The following is an 18,836-nucleotide window of genomic DNA, read 5'->3' on the forward strand; positions in this document are numbered from 1 at the left end:
GATGTATTGAAAATCCATTTTTCACTCACAGGTTAGAAATGTCTGTTTGCTTATGTTCCCACAATTGGCCTATTTCTAGCTCGCTATTTTCGTCCATTGATCTGTCTGCTTTTGTCAGTGACGAGTTCTTTCTATTACTCTAATGAGATTTATACACATTTTTTAAAACTGGCTGTTCAAAACCTACTTCATTGCTCTTTTTCAGAACACTTAGTAACATTCCGCCCAAATCCTATTAACATTTTGATTGTTAATGTTTTCAGTGTATTGGCTAATAGAGGAAAAATGGACTTTTTTTCTTACAGCGTTGTCTACGTATCCAAGAACAAGGTTTGTCTCTCTCTTTGTTCAATCTTTCCTCCTATGGCCCTTGCTGGGATCTTATTGTTTTCTTCAAATAGATCCTGTGTGTCTTGTTATGTTTATTCCTAGGCATCTTATGGCATTTTGTTGTTATTAGGAATAGATTATTTTCTTTCATTATAACTTCTATTTTAACGTTCTAAATTGTTATCTAAATACAGATAATAATATATTCAGTAAGCTGGTTGTTTAAAAATCGATATTAAAAAAAATCCATTCCAAATAGTTATCTAAATACAGATATCTAAATACAGATAACTATTTGGAATGGATTTTTTTAAATATTGATTTTTAAACAACCAGCTTACTGAATGCATTCCTAATACTTTCTCATTTGAGCTTCTTGAGTTTTTTGAGTTTATGATGGTAGCCCTTCTGTGATTTCTATCTATCCCTTGATGCTGAATGCTTCCAATCAGCATTTAATGTGCTTCAGCTTCCACAGCTTCCAAGCTGTAAAATCAACCTTGTTCACTATTGCTTTTCTCCTCTTTCCAGCTAAACTCCTTAAAAGGGTTCTCTTTCCACTTCATTTCCTGCCTTCTACTCATTCCTTCACCTCCTCCAAACTGGCTGTAGCCATCTCTACTCCACCAAAATCATTCTTGGTAAGGTCTCCAGTGACCTCCGTGTCTCTAGGTTCAAAGGTCATTTTAGTCCCTCATCTCATCTGACCTTTGACCCACATTAGGGACTGCTGGCCGTGCTCTCCCTCCAGCATCCCGTGTTCCCTTCTGGTGGCTCCCTCACTTGCACTCTGTGGGTTTCCTCCGACCTCTGTGGCTGCTGCTTCCACATCTCTTTGTGACTTGTCTTCCTCTACTCTTTCTTTTGTTGTGGATTTCTTATTGCTCAATGTTAGAACCTTATAGTTTCTTATTTCACTCTCCACTGAGAGGATATCATCCATTTTATTACTTTAGTTACCAGTGACTTACTCATGAATCCCCAACTTTTATCTCTAGACAAGGCCTTGCTTCCCACTCCAGATTCATCCACCTGATCACCTCCCCAGCATTTTCACCTGGATGTCTCAAAAGCATCTTAAACCCAGTATGTTTGAAATTAAACTCCTGACATCTCTCCCTGAACCCGTCTGGCCTCCCTGCTGTGAGCTCTTATGGCACCTTGAGCTTCTCCTTCATATCATTTATTGTAGTGAGAGAGGAGAATGGAAAAAAAAAAAAACAGTTAAGCAGACAGTTAAGGCAAGTCCTCCATAGAATTCTATTTTTTGTTTGTTTTTTGGAAACAGAGTCTAGCTCTGTCACCCAGGTTGGAGTGCAATGGTGCGATCCCGGCTCACCGCAACCTCTGCCTCCCAGGTTCAAGTGATTCTTCTGCCTCAGCCTCCTGAATAGCTGGGATTACAGGCATCTGCCACCACGTCCGGCTCATTTTTGTATTTTTAGTAAAGATGGGGTTTTACCATGTTGGCCAGGCTGGTCTCGACCTCCTGACCTCAGGTAATCCACCTGCCTCGGCCTCCCAAAGTGCTGGGATTACAGGCGAGAGCCACTGCACCCGGCCTGTAGAATTCTTTTAAACAGAGAAACAACCTGAAAAATCAAGCTGTAGCTGCACAGAGAAGGGAGCAAGGCCCAATGTAGAAATGCCTTTGTTCTTTGTGTAATGAGCAGGCTCCTGGGGAAACATTTCCTCCACTTCCACAGACATGTCCACAGTGGGCTCTGTGGGAACTTGCACAGAAGTGAGGCTTGCCTGAGACATGCCCACAGCTACACAGATAAGGGCAGTTACACAAGTAGCTACACAGATAAGGGAAGTTACGCAGATAGGAAAGTTTCTTATAAAAGCTTTTGTATTCAACTGAAAAAATGGCAATCCTCTTCTGGATCCCCTCTCCACAGTGGAGAACTTTCCTCTTCCGCTTAGTAACTTTCTCTCCAACCTCACCCTTGGTGTCCACACTCCGTAATTTTCTTGGTCGTGAGACAAGAACTCCAGGTAATACCTCAGACAACAAGACTGCAACAATATTGTAATTGCCCATCTCTTCCAATAGACTTTACTCCCCATAAGGACCAGGACGTGTGCATAGTTTGCTAATTTTTGTGTTCCTTGCTCCTACCATACATAATACCTCTTACTTGAGTGCCCTGGCGCTCAAAACATTTTGTGAATGATTTCTAATTGGCTATTTTTTAAAAAATTTATTTGTATTCAACTATTTTACTGAAATATGAATTTGAGTCCTTGGAGAAGCAGATGCAAGGGGTTGATGGAAAACACCTGAAGGTAGCCAGAGTGGTGAGGGAGAGCCCTGGGACTGTGATGCTGGGTGGCCAGCGAGGACTCCCACTCAGCAAGAGCCTTTGCCTCAGCTGGTGAACTACTGAGATTTATTTGACAGTATTTGTCATTTTTGAATCACTACTCATAAATGGATGGTGACTGGCACTGTTTGCGGATATGTGTTTTATCTTGTTAGGTTCCAGAATGACTGTCATTTCATTTTTTTTTTTCCCCAGGCTGGAGTGCAATGGTGCGATCTCGGCTCACTGCAACTTCTGCCTCCTGGGTTCAAGCGATTCTCCTGCCTCAGCCTCCCAAGTAGCTGGGATTATAGGCGCCTGCGACCACGCTCGGCTAATTTTTGTATTTTTAGTAGAGACCAGGTTTCACTGTGTTGGCCAGGCTGGTCTCAAGCTCCTGACCTCAGGTGATCCATCTGCCTCGGCCTCCCAAAGTGCTAGGATTACAGGCGTGAGCCACCACGCCTGGCCTTCATTCTACTCTTATTAAAAAGACATGGGAAGATTTTCTTTTCTCTCTAGACTCTGTTCCTTGGAGGTTTGAAAGAGCTATCTGTGAAAGAGGGAATCCTGGCACTTTGGAGAATGTGGTTCTTTGGTCCTTCTGTTTCTTCTTTGGTTGTTTCTCTTAGTTTTATCTCTTTTTTTAAGTAAATGTCAGGAAACATTTTTATTGAATCCTTCACTCAAATTTATTAGCATTGAACTTTGGGGAGAATTCTCTTGTGGTTCTTTGCCTTTCCTCTATATTAGCGATGATTTTCTCTTGTACATTTTTTTTTTTCCTTTTTTAGGGATGGGGTATCATTGTGTTGGCCAGGCTGGTCTTGAACTCATGGCCTCAGGTGATCCTCCCATCTGTGCCTCCCAAAGTGCTGGGATTACAAGTATGTGCCACTACACCCAACCTTCTTTCACATCCTTAATGCCATGATTTTTTACTTTAATTTCTAACTAGGTTTATTTTTTCCTAAAATAAAATATTTCATGCATCAATTTATCAACCCCACTTATTTCTATTTTCCAATGTATTAATTTAAGCTTTTGTTTTTATTTCTGTTGCACTAATTTCTTAGGTAATTGTTAACTTCTTGAATTGGAGGAATAGTTCATTGTTTTTCATTATTTCTTATATTAACTTTTTTTTTTTTTTTTTTAAAGACAAACGTTTCGGTCTGTTGCCCAGGCTGTAGTGTAATGGCACAGTCTTGGCTCACTGCAACCTCTGTCTCCCAGGTTCAACAGACTCTCCTGCCTCAGCCTCCCAAGTAGCTGGGATTATAGGTACCTGCCACCTTGCCTGGCTAACTTTTTTTTGTATTTTTAGTAGAGATGGGGTTTCACCATGTTAGCCGGGCTGGTCTCAAACTTCTGATGTCAGGTGATCCTCCCACCTTGGCCTCCCGAAGTGCTGGGATTACAGGTGTGAGCCACCGTGCCCAGCCTACTATATTAACATATTTAATATTAACAAGGTTTACAGTCATTTACAGTGTTTCCTGAATATAAAAGTATGCTTGTTGTAGAGCTTCAAACATAGAAGTATGTAACTGAATATCATCAAAATTAAGACTGTTGACCAGGCATGGTGGCTTACGCCTATACTCCCAGTGCTTCAGGAGGTCAAAGTGGGAGGATTGCTTGATCCTAGCAGTTTGAGACTAGCCTGAGCAATGTAGTGGGACCCTATGTCTACAAAAAATAAAAAATTAGCTAGGTGTGGTGGCACATGCCTATAGTCCCAGCTATTTGGGAGGCTGAGGTGAGAGGATCACTTGAGTCCAGGAGGTCAAGGCTGCAGTGAGTCGTGACCACACCACTGCACTCACTCAGCTTGGGCAGCAGAGTGAGACCCTGTCTTAAAGGAAAAAAAAAAAAAAAAAAGAATAAAGAAATTAAGGTTTTTGAGATAGAAATAATTTTATAAAGGTTTATCGAAAGCCAAATGTGATGACCACAAAGTTGGGAGTGTTCTGGAGTCTGTCACAAGGAGAAAGGTTTTTACAGGAAAGTTTAAAAGAAGAGAAGGAGATCTTTCACGTCAGCGTTTTCCTCTTTTCATTGCAGGGTATAATACAGAGGTTACATTCATTAGCTGCAGACTACAACATACAGGCTATAAAGATCTATGTGCAAGTTAGTAACATTTCATGCTTCAGCTAATCTTTTAGACAGAGTCTCACTCTGTCACCAAGGCTGAAGTGCAGTGGTGCAGTCTCCGTTCACTGCAACCTCCGCTTCCCAGGTTCAAGCAGTTCTTGTGCCTCAGCCTCCTGAGTAGCTGGGACCACAGGTGCGTGCCACCATGTCCAGCTAATTTTTTTATTAGTAGAGAAGGGGTTTCACCATATTGGCCAGGCTGGTCTCGAACTCCTGGCCTGAATTGATCCACCTGCCTCAGCCTCCCAAAGTGCTGGGATTACAGGTGTGAGCCACCGCACACAGCCTGCTTTAGCTAATCTTAAAATACATCTGCCCCTATTAAGTGTCAGCAGGTTATACATTGATCAGTACAGCAACAATGTGAGGAGATTACCATAAGATTCTTTACTTAGAGACAGGAAGTCACCATCAAATCACAAGAGCCCCCCCCAAAATGGATTAATTTGGAAGCCTGCTTGTTTCTAAACTGTCAAATGTGACCTGTAAGTTATAAGAAAGGGAAAATTGGCCGGGCGCGGTGGCTCACGCCTGTAATCCCAGCACTTTGGGAGGCCGAGACGGGCGGATCACGAGGTCAGGAGATGGAGACCATCCTGGCTAACACGGTGAAACCCCATCTCTACTAAAAGTACAAAAAAACTAGCCGGGCAAGGTGGTGGGCGCCTGTAGTCCCAGCTACTCGGGAGGCTGAGGCAGGAGAATGGCGTAAACCCAAGAGGCGGAGCTTGCAGTGAGCTGAGATCCGGCCACTGCACTCCAGCCTGGGCGGCAGAGCGAGACTCCGTCTCAAAAAAAAAAAGAAAGGGAAAATTATCTGTAATTTATTACCAGAGATAATTACTGTTTGTAGTTCTGGGTATATTTTTCCGGATGCTTTCGTATACATATATTTTGTCTCTCTGGGCATGTCTGTGTGTGTTCCAGTCATATTTGTGTATATGTGGATATATATGTATATATAGATGTGTGTTTTATATACATGTTGTATGTATTATATATAGATGCATGTGCATCTGTAGATATATTTACTTCCATGAATATCTGTATATCTATCTAGATGTATCTGTGTTATGGTGACCTGCAGAGGCAGATGGATAACCCCCTTTTCAAAGTTTGGTTCAGTTGTTGAGACTGATGATGACACACACACACACACCAAGAGGGCATAAAAATGTTTCTTACCTTATTTTACAAAATTGAGGTCCTGGGAGAGTAGGACAGACCTCTCAAGCAGGTCAGAAATGGCCTGAGAGAGCAAGGGAAGGGGACTGTGGTTAGGGTGGAACTGTGGTGAGGGTGCCTATGCAAGGGCAGGGGCTTTTGTGGTTTAAATCTCCTGCTAGGACCAAAGGAAGGAGCACTCAGGCTTTCTCATAAGCTTGTGCAGATGTGGAACACAAAAGAAAAGGGGAGGAGTGAGGCTTAAAGGCCATCAGCAAATGTCAGATGGAGTCAGACGCCTCTTTACAGTGTATAGTTACATCTGTGTGAATATATATGTAGATATGTCTGTGTATAAACACACACATCTATCTATCTATCTATCTATCTATCTATCTATCTATCTATCTAGCAACTGCCTTTTCTCACTAATAATCTTATGTCAGTACATGTAGATTACCCTCATTCTTTTAAGTAGGTGCATAGATTTCTGTGGCATGGATATGCCATAATTAGATAGCCATCACCTTGTCAATGAATACATTGTTTCCATTTTATTTTTTTCTGCTATTTACAAGCAATGGGAAACTGAACATCATGCCCAACAGGCCTTTGTTCCTGTCCACATGCAACTATTTTTTTTCAAGAAATGGGGTCTTGCTTTGTTGCCCAGGCTGCAGAGGCTATTCACAGGAGTGATCGTGGCTCACTGTAGCCTCAAACTTTGGGTTCAAATGATCTTCCCACCTCAGCCTTCAAATATCTGGGACTATAAGCATGCACCACCATACCCAGCTTATGTGCAACTATTTTAATCATTTAACATATAGTTATTGAGCCCTTTTATGTTCTAGACACTTTAAAATAGTCAAGGTCTGATTCTTTGAAGTTACATACTCGTGGAGAATGGACAAGGGATGAACAGTAGGGTAATACATCAGGTGTGATTAATGCTACGAAAACATAAAACAGGGAAAGGAGCTAGTGATGAGGTGGTTAAGAGAGAGCTTCTACAATAGGGCAGAGACACGTGGGCAGTAAGGCAGTGACTTAGGAGCATGATGGAGGGAAAAGCAGAATTCTGTAGAAAAAGTCCATTGAATAATTTCTAGATCCAAAGAATGTACATTTAAAAGTGGATGACCAATCTTATCAAATTATGTTTTATATTTTTTAAAATGTATGCACTTCTTAGTATAACAATTTATTAGAAACACATTCTTGTTTTTCTCCCCTACATTTTCTCATTTTCCCCTACCCCTGGTAATCGTTTTATTCTATGTATCTGTTTTTTTTATTTTTTGATTTTTTTAGATTCCACATATAAGAGAGATCATACAGTATTTATCTGTTTGTGCCTGGATTATTATTATTATTAGTTTTTAGAATAATATATTCTAGGCTTATTCATGTTGTTGCAAATGGCATTTCCTTCTTTTTTTTCTTTTTGAGACAGAGTCCAGCTGTGTCGCCAGGCTGGAGTGCAGTGGCACGATCTCAGCTCACTGCAACCTTCGCCTCCTGGGTTCAAGCAATTCTCCTGCTTCAGCCTCTTGAGTAGCTGGGACTACAGGCGAGCGCCATGACTCCCAACTAATTTTTGTACTTTTAGTAGAGATGGGGTTTCACCATGTTGGCCAGGGTGGTCTCGATCTCTTGACCTCGTGATCCGCCCGCCTCGGCCTCCCAAAGTGCTGGGATTACAGGCGTCAGCCACCGCGCCCGGCCCATTTCCTTTTTTTTTAAGGCCGACTCTTCTTTCATTGCATGTATATATCACCCTTTATTCATCTGTTGGTGGACACATGAGTTGTTTCCATATTTTGGCTACTGTGTAATGCTGCGGTGAGCATTTGCGGTGGGAGTGCAGATATCTTTCCAAGGTGGTGATTTTATTTTCTTAGGGTGTGTATCCGGCAGAGGGATCGCTGAATCATCTGGTAGTACTACTTTTAACTTCTTTAGAAATATCCATAGGATTTTCCGTAGTGGCTTCACACCGACAGTGGGTTTCCTTTCTCTACATTCTCGCTAAAGCTTATCTTGTCTTTGTGATAGACATGTGAGGTGATATATCTCACTGTGGTTTTGATTTTCATTTTCCTGATGATCAGTGAGGTTGAGCACATTTTCATATACCTCTTGGCCATTTGTATGGCTTCTTTGGAGAAATGACTATTCAGGTCTATAAACACATTGTTAAACAAGCATCCATTCGTTTTCATCATCACCAAAAGGGATAGCATTTTTTTTTTTTCTTTTGAGACAGTGTCTCACTCTGTCACCGAGACTGGAATGCAATGGCAAAATCATGGCTCATTGCAGTCTCAAACTTCTGGGCTCCAGCGATCCTTCCACCTCAGCCTTCTGAGTAGCGGGGAGTACAGGTGTGTGCCGCTGTGTCTGACTGATTTTTTTATCATTTGTAGAGACAGGGTCTCCGTGTGTTGCCCAGGCTGGTCGTGAACTCCTGGGCTCTAGCTAGAGATCCTCCCACCTCAGCCGCCCAAAGCTCTGCAGTTACAGGTGTGAGCCACTGTGCCTGGCCAGGGATAGTGAGTTTTTAAACCGTTTTCAATCTGGTGAACGATAAATTATATCTTGTCTTAATTTGCACGTTGTTCATTATTAATCAATTTGAGCAGCTTTCATTTACTATCTTTTTATATTTTATTAAATTTTTAATGTAATTTGCAATTTTTCTACAGGCTATCAGCCATGTGTCATCATACTACAGATGTTTTTATGTTGTTTCTAATTTGGTTTTACGATCAAGTTTTTTGGCAAACAAAATATTAAATTTGTATGTAGTCAATTTACCAATTATTTTCACTGAAGGTGTTTGTTTTCTGTCAGGCTTCAATGGCCTCCATCACTTGTTCATATTTCTGCAAATATTTATAAAAATTGAAAGTTCAGAGGCTTTCAGTGTTTCATCTAACTTTAAATTGATTTTTTTCCTTTTCTTTCTTTTTTTTTTTTTTGAGATGGAGTCTCGCTCCATCATCCAGGCTGGAGTTCAGTGGCGTGACCTCAGCTTACTGCAACCTCTGCCTCCCGGGTTCAAGCAATTCTTCTGTCTCAGCCTCCTGAGTAGCTGGGATTATAGGTGTGCACCACTATGCTTGGCTAATTTTTGTACTTTTAGTAGAGATGGGATTTCACCTTGTTGGTCAGGCTGGTCTCAAACTCCTGACCTCAGGTGATCCACCCACCTTGGCCTCCCAAAGTGCTGGGATTACAGACATGAACCACAGTGCCCAGCAAATTGATTTTTTCATAATTTATTTATACACAAGGCCTGAAGTAAGGATCTAGCTTTAAAAAGCAACAAAACAATGCCTAGCTGGCTGCTCCTAGGCCATCAGTCATCCTTGTCTGTCTCCACTCAAATGATTAAACATGTCCCTGTTATAATAAACCAAATGCCCATAGATATTTGGATCTATTTTGTGACTCAGTGCTTTACTGATCTCTTTATTCCAGCACCAACACTACACTGCTAACGACTGCAACTTTAATTTCTCCTAGGCAAATAGCCTCTCTGACTCCCTATACCTCCACATGTTTTCAGAAGTTGCCTAATTTTTTATATGTTAATTCTTTTCAAATTAACTTTACTACATAAGGAATCCAGTTTATTTAAAAAGTTTGTTGTAATTTGTCTTTTGACATTTCTGTATCTCTTATTATTATTATTTTTTTAGAGATGGATCTTGCTATGTTGCTCAGGTTGGAGTACAATTATAGGGACTCTTCTCAGGTACAATTATAGAACACTGCAGCCTCTAACTCCTGGCCTTAAGTGGTCCTTCTGCCTTAACCTCCCAAGTATCTGGGACTGCAGGTGCGTGCTACTCTGCCCAGCCAAGTTAACTTTAGAATTCGTGTTTTTTCAAAATCCTGTTGGCATTTTAATTTCTATTAAAATTACAGATTGTTTTGGTGAAGATTACATTTTTATAAGGTTGTATTTTCCTAAGAACTGAAATAGATTTTTTTATGTACTTAGTAGAGTTATAATTTTCTTATACATTTCTTGTTAAGTTTATTCCTAAGTACTCTGTTTTTGTTCTTAGTAGCTCTGTCCTATAAATTTAACATGTTGTGTTTTCATTCCATTCCATGTATTTTTAATTTTTCTTGAGACTTCTTTAGTGCGTGGATTACACAGAAGTGTTTGGAGATTTTGCTGTTACCTGTTCTTAGCTTGACATCCTTTTAGGACTAGAACACACTCTATGATTTCAATTCTTTTAAATCTGTTGAGGTTCGTTTTAGGGCTCTGGATATGGCTTATCTTGGTGAACGTTAAGTGGGCACCTGAACAGAAGGTGTATTCTGCTGTTATAGGGTGGACTGTCCCACAACTGTCAGTTAGATCCCATTGCTTGATGGTGTCATAAAGTTCTATGCTGATTTGCTGTCTAATAGTTCTATCAATTGTTGAGGTAGGAGTATTAAAGTCTCCAACTATTTGTGGATGTCTATTTTTCCTTTTATTTCTAACAGTTTTGCTGAATGTAGTTTGAAGTTCTTTTGTTTGATGTATAACCTTTAGGATAGCTGCGTCTTCTTGGTGGATTGTGGATTGACCCTTGTGTCATTGTGTAATGTCTCTCTATCCCTAGTCTGGGCTGCTTTTTAGAAGAAGAGATTAACAACAGATCTCTTTACTTCTGATATAGTAAATCTGGAGTGGTCTCTGAAAATCTGCATTTTTTTTTTTTTTTTTTTTTTTTTTTTTTTTTTTTTTTTTAGACGGAGTCTTGCTCTGTCGCCCAGGCTGGAGTGCAGTGGCTGGATCTCAGCTCACTGCAAGCTCCGCCTCCCGGGTTCATGCCATTCTCCTGCCTCAGCCTCCCGAGTAGCTGGGACTACAGGCGCCCGCCACCTCGCCCGGCTAGTTTTTTGTATTTTTAGTAGAGACGGGGTTTCACCATGTTAGCCAGGATGGTCTCCATCTCCTGACCTCGTGATCCGCCCGTCTCGGCCTCCCAAAGTGCTGGGATTACAGGATTGAGCCACCGCGCTCGGCCGAAAATCTGCATTTTAACACATTTCCAAGATTATTTTTATAATCAGGTATGACTCAGAGTTCTTGCTTACAAACAATAGAAACTAACTTTAGTAAAGCTAGGTAGAATTTATCGAAAAAATATCTGGTAACATCTAGTGGATTGTGGAGTCTTATTACGAAGCTTCAGGGAAGCCAGAATGCCTAGGCAGTTACTCTCCCTGACCCTGGCTGCTGGAACACAGTTAGGTGACCCAAACTCAACTCCTCTGGGTCTCACACTACCCAGGACTTTAAATGTGGTATAGGGATATAAAGTGGGGATAGTTTAGGATTTATTCTGGTGGTGGCGAGAATTTTGGTGTCCAGTAATAGAAGTAGCAATAATGACAGAATCTAGACACATGCCTAATTATGGCACGATCTGATCTTAGCTCAGACTGCCTGGCCTTTTGGTTTCTATCCCTTTTCTGAGCTTGCTTCTGAGACTTCCAGCAGTAAACACACACACACACACACACACACCCCCACACCCACACACACACACGTTATATGAACTCCTGTTTAGGGAAAATTGTAATTTTGGGAGAAAAATCAGCATAGTACCTATAACTTGCTAGGACGATTGCAAAATAATTAGTGAGATCAATGTTGTGGGTTCTGTTTGCATGGTGAGTGGAATTATGTAGTGTTTTGGAAGGCAGCAGCCCTGAAACACAGGAGGTATACTCCCAAATTGTGTATCATAAGGGAACCTAAGTGGTGGTGGTAACACTAGGCTGTGTGTCAGGATCTGTATGTGACTTTGGACAAGTAGTTACTGAGACTAGTCACTTAGTCTAGGCTCATCTGTAAAGGGAAGAAATTGTATTCAGCCAGATAGTTGCTAGGTCATTCTAAATTATATGTTATTCTATGATTCTAGAGAGCTTTGCTGTTGGTTAACCACTTCATACTTTACTGTCGTTGTGAGATTAATGGAGAACTATCAAGAACACAGACCAAGAGAAACTGAAGTACGAGATAGAGTTATCTGAATTAGCCAGTATCTGCATGAAAAGATCCAGGCCAAAGCGTGTGTACAGATGGACAGAAACCCAGTTACTGTGGAAAAATTGACACCAAAGAGTTCTGGTGTCACACAAGGCTTGTCACACAACTCCATAACCACAGACAAAACACATTAGCAATCCTGTCAGAGACCCTGAGATAACATGTCTTCCAAAAAAAAAGCTTTTGCCTGTTTCGTGCTGTCAGGACTGAAGGGATAATGGATATTTGGCAGAGAGAGGATATAGCATGAAGTGAGAGTTAGAAGTTAAGCAAGCTGAATTGGTATGAGAAAGGGGGTGGGAAAATGGGCAGATCCCCCATCTTCTCCAGATATCAAAACTTGGCTCTGGAGATGACTGACAGGTGGGTGCCAAGAGGGGTCTTACCTGGCCAATGTGTGTTAATGCCAGTCCCTGCTCTTGGCCCTAATCACACAAAATGACTACACCAGAGTGGCTCAGAGAAATCAATTTGTCAGGAAGGGTACAACCTGCAGAGTGGCTGCAAAGGACCATCTTAGTGAAGTGACTCCGTATTTTCCCTTTCACATAAAGAACAGTTTAGAGGTGACTGGAACATAATCGATTGAGTAATTCTCTTGTGACTTGCAGGTTCTTATGAGTGCTTCAATACTGGGGGTCCTGTGCCTCCTCTCATCTGTCTGTGTTGTATGTGCCATTTCTGCATTTACTCTCCCCATTGAAACCAAAGGACGGGCCCTCCAGGTGAGTGATGCAGGGAACTCTGAAGTCTTTTCGACTACCACTTTTGCCCAGAGGAAATGAACTTGGTATATGGGCATCACTGTAGTTAAAATAACTAGTAATTCATACCAAGTTTCTTTCTGTAAAGTTGTGGTTTGAATAACAAGAACTTTTTTTTTTTCCTAGTGACAGTTGTAGAGGCCTCGGGATTCTACCCTTCCCACTTTTCTTTTTTCTTTTTTCTTTTTTCTAGACAGTCTCACTGTGTCTCCCAGGCTGGAGTGCAGTGGCACGATCTTGGCTCACTGCAACATCCACCTCCTGGCGATTCTCCTGCCTCAGCCTCCCGAGTAGCTGAGACTACACGCATGTGCCACCATGCCCGGTTACTTTTTTGTATTTTTGGTAGAGATGAGGTTTCACCATGTTAGCCAGGTTGGTCTCAATCTCCTGACCTTGTGATCCACCTGCCTCAACCTCCCAAAGTGTTGGGATTACAGGCGTGAGCCACCGCACCCAGCTGCCCTTCCCACTTTTCTATCTGAATGTAAGCCTTACTGCAGAGCTGAAAGTGACTGGCAGAGCTGCAACAGCTATTTGTGTTGTCCTTGGGGTCACATGGTCTTCATGTGTTGGCCCAGCTTCATTTACCTCTGGTCCCTCTGGGAAGAACTTAGTCAAAAGCTCCAATGCAGTGCCAGTCGCCTTCCAATACTAACAGCAGGACTGACTGCTCACTCTATTTTGCAAAGTACATTAAAAATAAAAATTATATATATACACACACACACACACACACACACACAGACACAGACGCACACATACACCCCTACATAAGACATCCTTCCAGGCTCAAAGTTGAAGAGAGGGCCTCTCCTACCCCTGCCCTTATGGTTGGATTCAGTGAAGGATGGTCACCTCCGAGTACAGGGGGTGGGTCTGATGTCTTCCTGTCTTCAACACAAAGCTTGTAGCTGGTTTACAAGGGCGTGTGTGTGTGCTTATGGGGAAGGGGGAGAATGGTTGGGTTAGGCCACTGGTCACATAGTTTAGTTGACCCTGAGATGCCATCTCTCCCTGAGGCTATAGAGTCATGGTGCTTCTGTGGCTGAATGTGACTTGCCCTCTCTGCTACGTCCTACTCATTGTAAACCTTGTATGCATTCATATTTGTTTTGATACTGATATGTTTTGTTTCTGTGAGTAGATACAGGGAAGGCACTATTGAGTATTAAAAAGGCAGCCGGGTGCAGTGGCTTACAGCTGTAATCCCAGCACTTTGGGAGGCCGAGGTGGGCAGATCATCTGAAGTCAGGAGTTCGAGACCAGCCTGGCCCATATGCTGAAACCCCGTCTCTACTAAAAACACAAAAATTAGCCATGTCCGTAGTCCCAGCTACCAGGAGGCTGAGGCAGGAGAATCTCTTGAACCTGGGAGGCGGAGGTTGCAGTGAGCCAAGTTCGTGCCACTGCACTCCAGCCTGGGCGACAGAATGAGACTCTGTCTCAAAAACAAGCTTAGTTTGTCATATATATATATATATATTTTTAGATGGAGTCTCATTCTGTCGCCCAGGCTGGAGAGCAATGGTGTGACCTCAGCTCACTACACCTCCGCCTCCCGGGTTCAAGTGATTCTCCTGCCTCAGCCTCCCGAGTAGCTGGGATTACAGGCACCCACCACCACACCTGGCTAATTTTTGTATTTTTAGCAGAGATGGGGTTTCACCATGTTGGCCAGGCTGGTCTCGAACTCCTGACCTCAAGAGATCCCCCTGCCTTGGCCTCCTAAAGTGCTGGGATTACAGGTGCGAGCCACCGCACCCGGCCTAGTTTGCCTATCTTTAAGGCTAGTTTATTTTTGTAAATAAAATGCATTTTATGTAATAATGCATTTTAATCAGATTAGGTGATCTGTTATGTAATTGTGAATTTAGGGCTTTGTTTAGGTTCCTTACTTGGAAAGGTGATCCAGTCACTGAGTGCTTAAAGCCAGAGACTTAGATGATCGATATGCTTCCCTTTAATTATAAGCAAAAGGATTATCAGATCCTTTATACAAATAAGGAAACTAAGACACAAGTTGAGCAACTTGTATAAAGGAGCACACCAATATTGTAGTGAGGCTAAAGTTTAAACCAGACTGTAACACTAAGGAAATAGGAATTTAGTGTTACTGAATTTTGCAAATAATGATACATAGAAGTGGAAACCTGACTCAGCATCTAGAATCTCCTATTCAAGTCATATCTACCTAGAAGACTTTTCCTCTTCTGTTGACTGGGACTTGGTTTTAGCACTATGGGGAAATGATTCTGCATGATTGTTTATAACCTTTTAAACAAACAAGTAGGTTCAATACATACAATTGTCTGGGCATATATCCCTTGATGACTGCCACTAACTGGCTACATGTCTTTGGGAAAAATCTTAAAATACACAGCCACACCCACTCCCCCTACTTCAGTGTTGTGAGTGGTTACCATATGAAACCACCTGACTGACACCAATACAGCTTCTAGAAATGTTTATAAGAACATGTCAAAAATCTTAACTTCCTTCCAACAACACACACAGACAACATCCTAATAATTTGGATGAACCAACCTGGTCAATAATTTTAAAGTGGTGTTGATTCTGTGTTACAACTATTCTAATAAACTCTGATTTGAGGAGTCTGGTAAACTAAAAATCTAAAACGCTATCTAGAAAGAGACTATTGGTCAGGTGCAGTGGCTCACAACTTTAATCCCAGCACTTTGGGAGGCTGAAGCAGGTGGATCACCTGAGGTCAGGAGTTTGAGACCAGCATGGCCAACATGGTGAAACCCTGTCTCTAAAAAAAAAAAATTATATATATGTATATAAACACACGTGTATATGTATGTATATATGTATACATTATAAATGTATATATAATGTATATAAAATGAATTTTTCTAAATGACATCTGCATTATATTAGAATAAAAAGTTAGCATTATATCTTCAGATACACTACGGTAAATGCTAGGATCTTCCCTCCTAATAATTTTTTATTAAAGAATCTTCTATTACTAAAATATCAGCTGAGTATGAATGGACAAGACTTTTAAAAGTCTGTTACTGATCTATTAAATAACTGTCTTCCAGCAAATTAAATGAAGACCTGCAAAGCTGTCTACCAGATGAAAAAAATGAATTCTATCTTCAGAACTGCGGTGCATTTTTTAAAACTTGGTTTTACTTCTGTATGCTACTCGGTAATTAGTAAAGTGATTTTTTTTTTTTTAAAGGCATGTATGGGAATGGGGTAGGTAACTCTATATTGATCTCTTCCTTGAGGGACAATATATAAAGCACTTTTATAAAATATAACTTAAGCTTTCAAAGGGGTGTGAAAGGGAGATGGTGGGGGGGAGATGGCTTTTATTCCTTGAAATCAAGTCTGTAAACCTTTATATGAATACATACTAAATTTTAAACTTATATTTGATATTCTCCCATGAGGTCTGTAGCTAAACTTGAACTGAAATTTTGTAGCTAAGGCAAGAACCTGGGATGATATCATTTTCAAAACAACTAGAATAGCCATCAAGTTCAAATTCAAATTCGCCTATGTAACTTATAGCCTCCATAGTTTGATGAAAATTGCTTATTCATAAAATGCTTAAATTAGAATGAGTATTACACATAATCGCCAAGAAGCAGGGAATAAACCAATTTTACCCCTTGCATTCCCTGTCTCTAATTTTATTTTTTTATAGGGGGAGTCTTTGATTCTCTTGATAAAGATTAAAGAATGCAGCAAACTTTTCGCCATCATGTAATTACAGGCCTGTCCTATTTTATTGTGCTTCCATATATGGCACTGTTACCAACAGCATGTACTCACTGTGTCTCTGTCATATTTTGGTAATCTGTTGTGGTGATTGGTGATCTTTGATGTTACTATTGTAATTGTTTTGAGAGTGCCACTAACCACACTCATGTAAGAAGGCAAACTTAATTGATACATGTGTGTTCTGACTGCTCTGCCTACTGGATGTTCCCCCTTCTCTCTCCTTTTCCTTAGGCCTTCCTATCCCCTGAGACTCAGTACTATTGAAATTAGGCCAAATAACCCTACAATAGCCTGTAAATGTTCAAGTGAAAGGAAGACTCGCACATTTCTGATTTTAAATCAAAAGCTACAAATGATGAAGCTTAGTGAGGAAGGTATGTTGAAAGCTACAAGCTCAAAGCTAGGCCTCTTATGCCAAACAGCCAAGTTGTGAATGCACAAAGTTCTTGAAGGGTCTGGTTTAGTAAAATGCATGAATGATAAGAAAATACAATAGCCTTATTGCTAATGTGGAGAAAGTTTGGTCTGGATAGATCAAACTATCCACAACAATCCCTTAAGCCAAAACCTAACATAGAGCAAGACCCTACCTCTCTGTGAAGGCAAGTGCAAGGTGAAGCAGCAAGTGCTAATGGAGACACTACAGCAAGTTCTTTAGATCTAGCTAAAATAACTGATGGTAGTTATACCAAACAGATTTTTGTGTCGATAAAATAGCCTTCTATTGGAAGAAGATGCCAACTAGGACTTTATAGTTACAAGTTCATGCTTGGCTTCAAAGAATAGGCTGACTCTCTTGTTAGGGTCTAATGCAGTTGGTGCAGCCAATGCTCATTGACCTCTAAATTCGAGGGCCCTTAAGAATAACGCTAAATCTACTCTCCCTGTACTTTATACATAGAACAATGCTTAGATGACGGAATTATCTGTTTACGGCATGGTGAATTTTTTAAGCCCATTTTTTGAGACCTATTGTTCAAAAAAAGGACTTCATCTAAAACATTACTGCTCACTGGCATTGCACCGAGTCACCTAAGATCTCGATAATTTAATGTCTGTTAACAAAACACACAGTCTGCAGACCATAGATCAAGAAGTAAATTTGACTTTCAAGTCTTATTATTTAAGAATTATATTTCATAAAGCTATAGCTGCCACAGATAGTGATTCCACTGATGACTCTGGGCAAAGTAAACAGAAAGCCTTCTGGAAACAATTCACCATTCTAGATGCCATTAAGAACATCTGTGATTCACGGGAAGAGTCAGAATAACCCAGGAGTGAGAAAGACATTGGTTCAAACCTTTACAAATGACTTTTAGGGGTTCAAGATTTCAGTGAAGAAAGGTACTGTAGATGTGACAGAAATATTAAGAGAACTAGAAGTGGAGACTGAAGATGTGACTGAATTGCTGTAATCTCAAACTTGAACAGATGAGGACTTGCTTCTTGTGGATGAGCAAAGAAAGTGGTTTCTTGAGGTAGAGTCTACTGGTGAAGATGCTGTGACCATTGTTGAAATGACAACAAAGGATTTAGAATATTATATGAACTTAGTTGATAAAGCAGTGGCAGAATTTGAGAAGACTGACCCTAATTCTGAAAGATGTTCTACTGTGGGTCAAATACTATCAAACAGCATCACGTGCTACAGAGAAATCTTTTGGAAGAGTCCATTGATGCAGCAAACTTCATTAAGAAATTGCCACAGCCACCCCAGCCTTCAGCAACTGCTACTCTCAACAGTCAGCAGCCATCAATATTGAGGCTAGACTCTGCATCAGCAAAAGATTGACGTGCTGAAGGCTTTGATGATTGCACTTCTCTGTAATGAATTATTTCAAAATTAAGATATGTGAGAAGCTATTTGGTGAAATAAAATTAAGGTATGTAGATTTTTTTTAGATATAATGCTATTGCACACCTAATAGGCTACGGCATAAACATAACTTTTATAAGCACTGGGAAACCAAACTATTTGTGACCATTTTTATTGTGATATTCGCTTTATTGCAGTGGTCTGGAACTGAAACCGCAATCTCTGTTGTATGCCTCTACTTACATGCTATTTGTTTTGAAACCATTCCATGCATGCAAGACAGCACACCTGTGCACACTAAACTCTTAAGGTTATGTATGCTGTAGAAAGAGAGCAACTAAAGTTTATGCGTTTATGCATTTATGTTTTTTCTCTTAATTGCTGTTCAGCCTTCTAGAGTCTCTTTAAAGCAGTCTATAATGGCTTGTAAGTTGTATTCCTAGGTATTTTATTCTCTT

At 40.8% G+C, this 18,836-nt stretch overlaps 1 protein-coding gene across 1 annotated transcript in view; it reads left to right on the forward strand.

Moving 5' to 3' along the window:
* Nucleotides 1-16,204, forward strand: part of SVOPL (SVOP like) — a 105,746-nt gene extending 89,542 nt beyond the window's left edge. The window contains exons 15-16 of the mRNA XM_033193330.1: nt 12,645-12,758; nt 15,869-16,204. Coding sequence (XP_033049221.1) covers nt 12,645-12,758; nt 15,869-15,880 — 126 coding nt within the window. The 3' untranslated portion in view covers nt 15,881-16,204. The remainder of the gene's footprint in view (nt 1-12,644; nt 12,759-15,868) is intronic.
* The last annotated feature ends 2,632 nt before the right edge of the window (nt 16,205-18,836 follow it).

This window comes from Trachypithecus francoisi, unplaced genomic scaffold, assembly GCF_009764315.1.
Source record: "Trachypithecus francoisi isolate TF-2019V2 unplaced genomic scaffold, Tfra_2.0 Lachesis_group4, whole genome shotgun sequence".
NCBI classification, from domain to species: Eukaryota; Metazoa; Chordata; class Mammalia; order Primates; family Cercopithecidae; genus Trachypithecus; species Trachypithecus francoisi.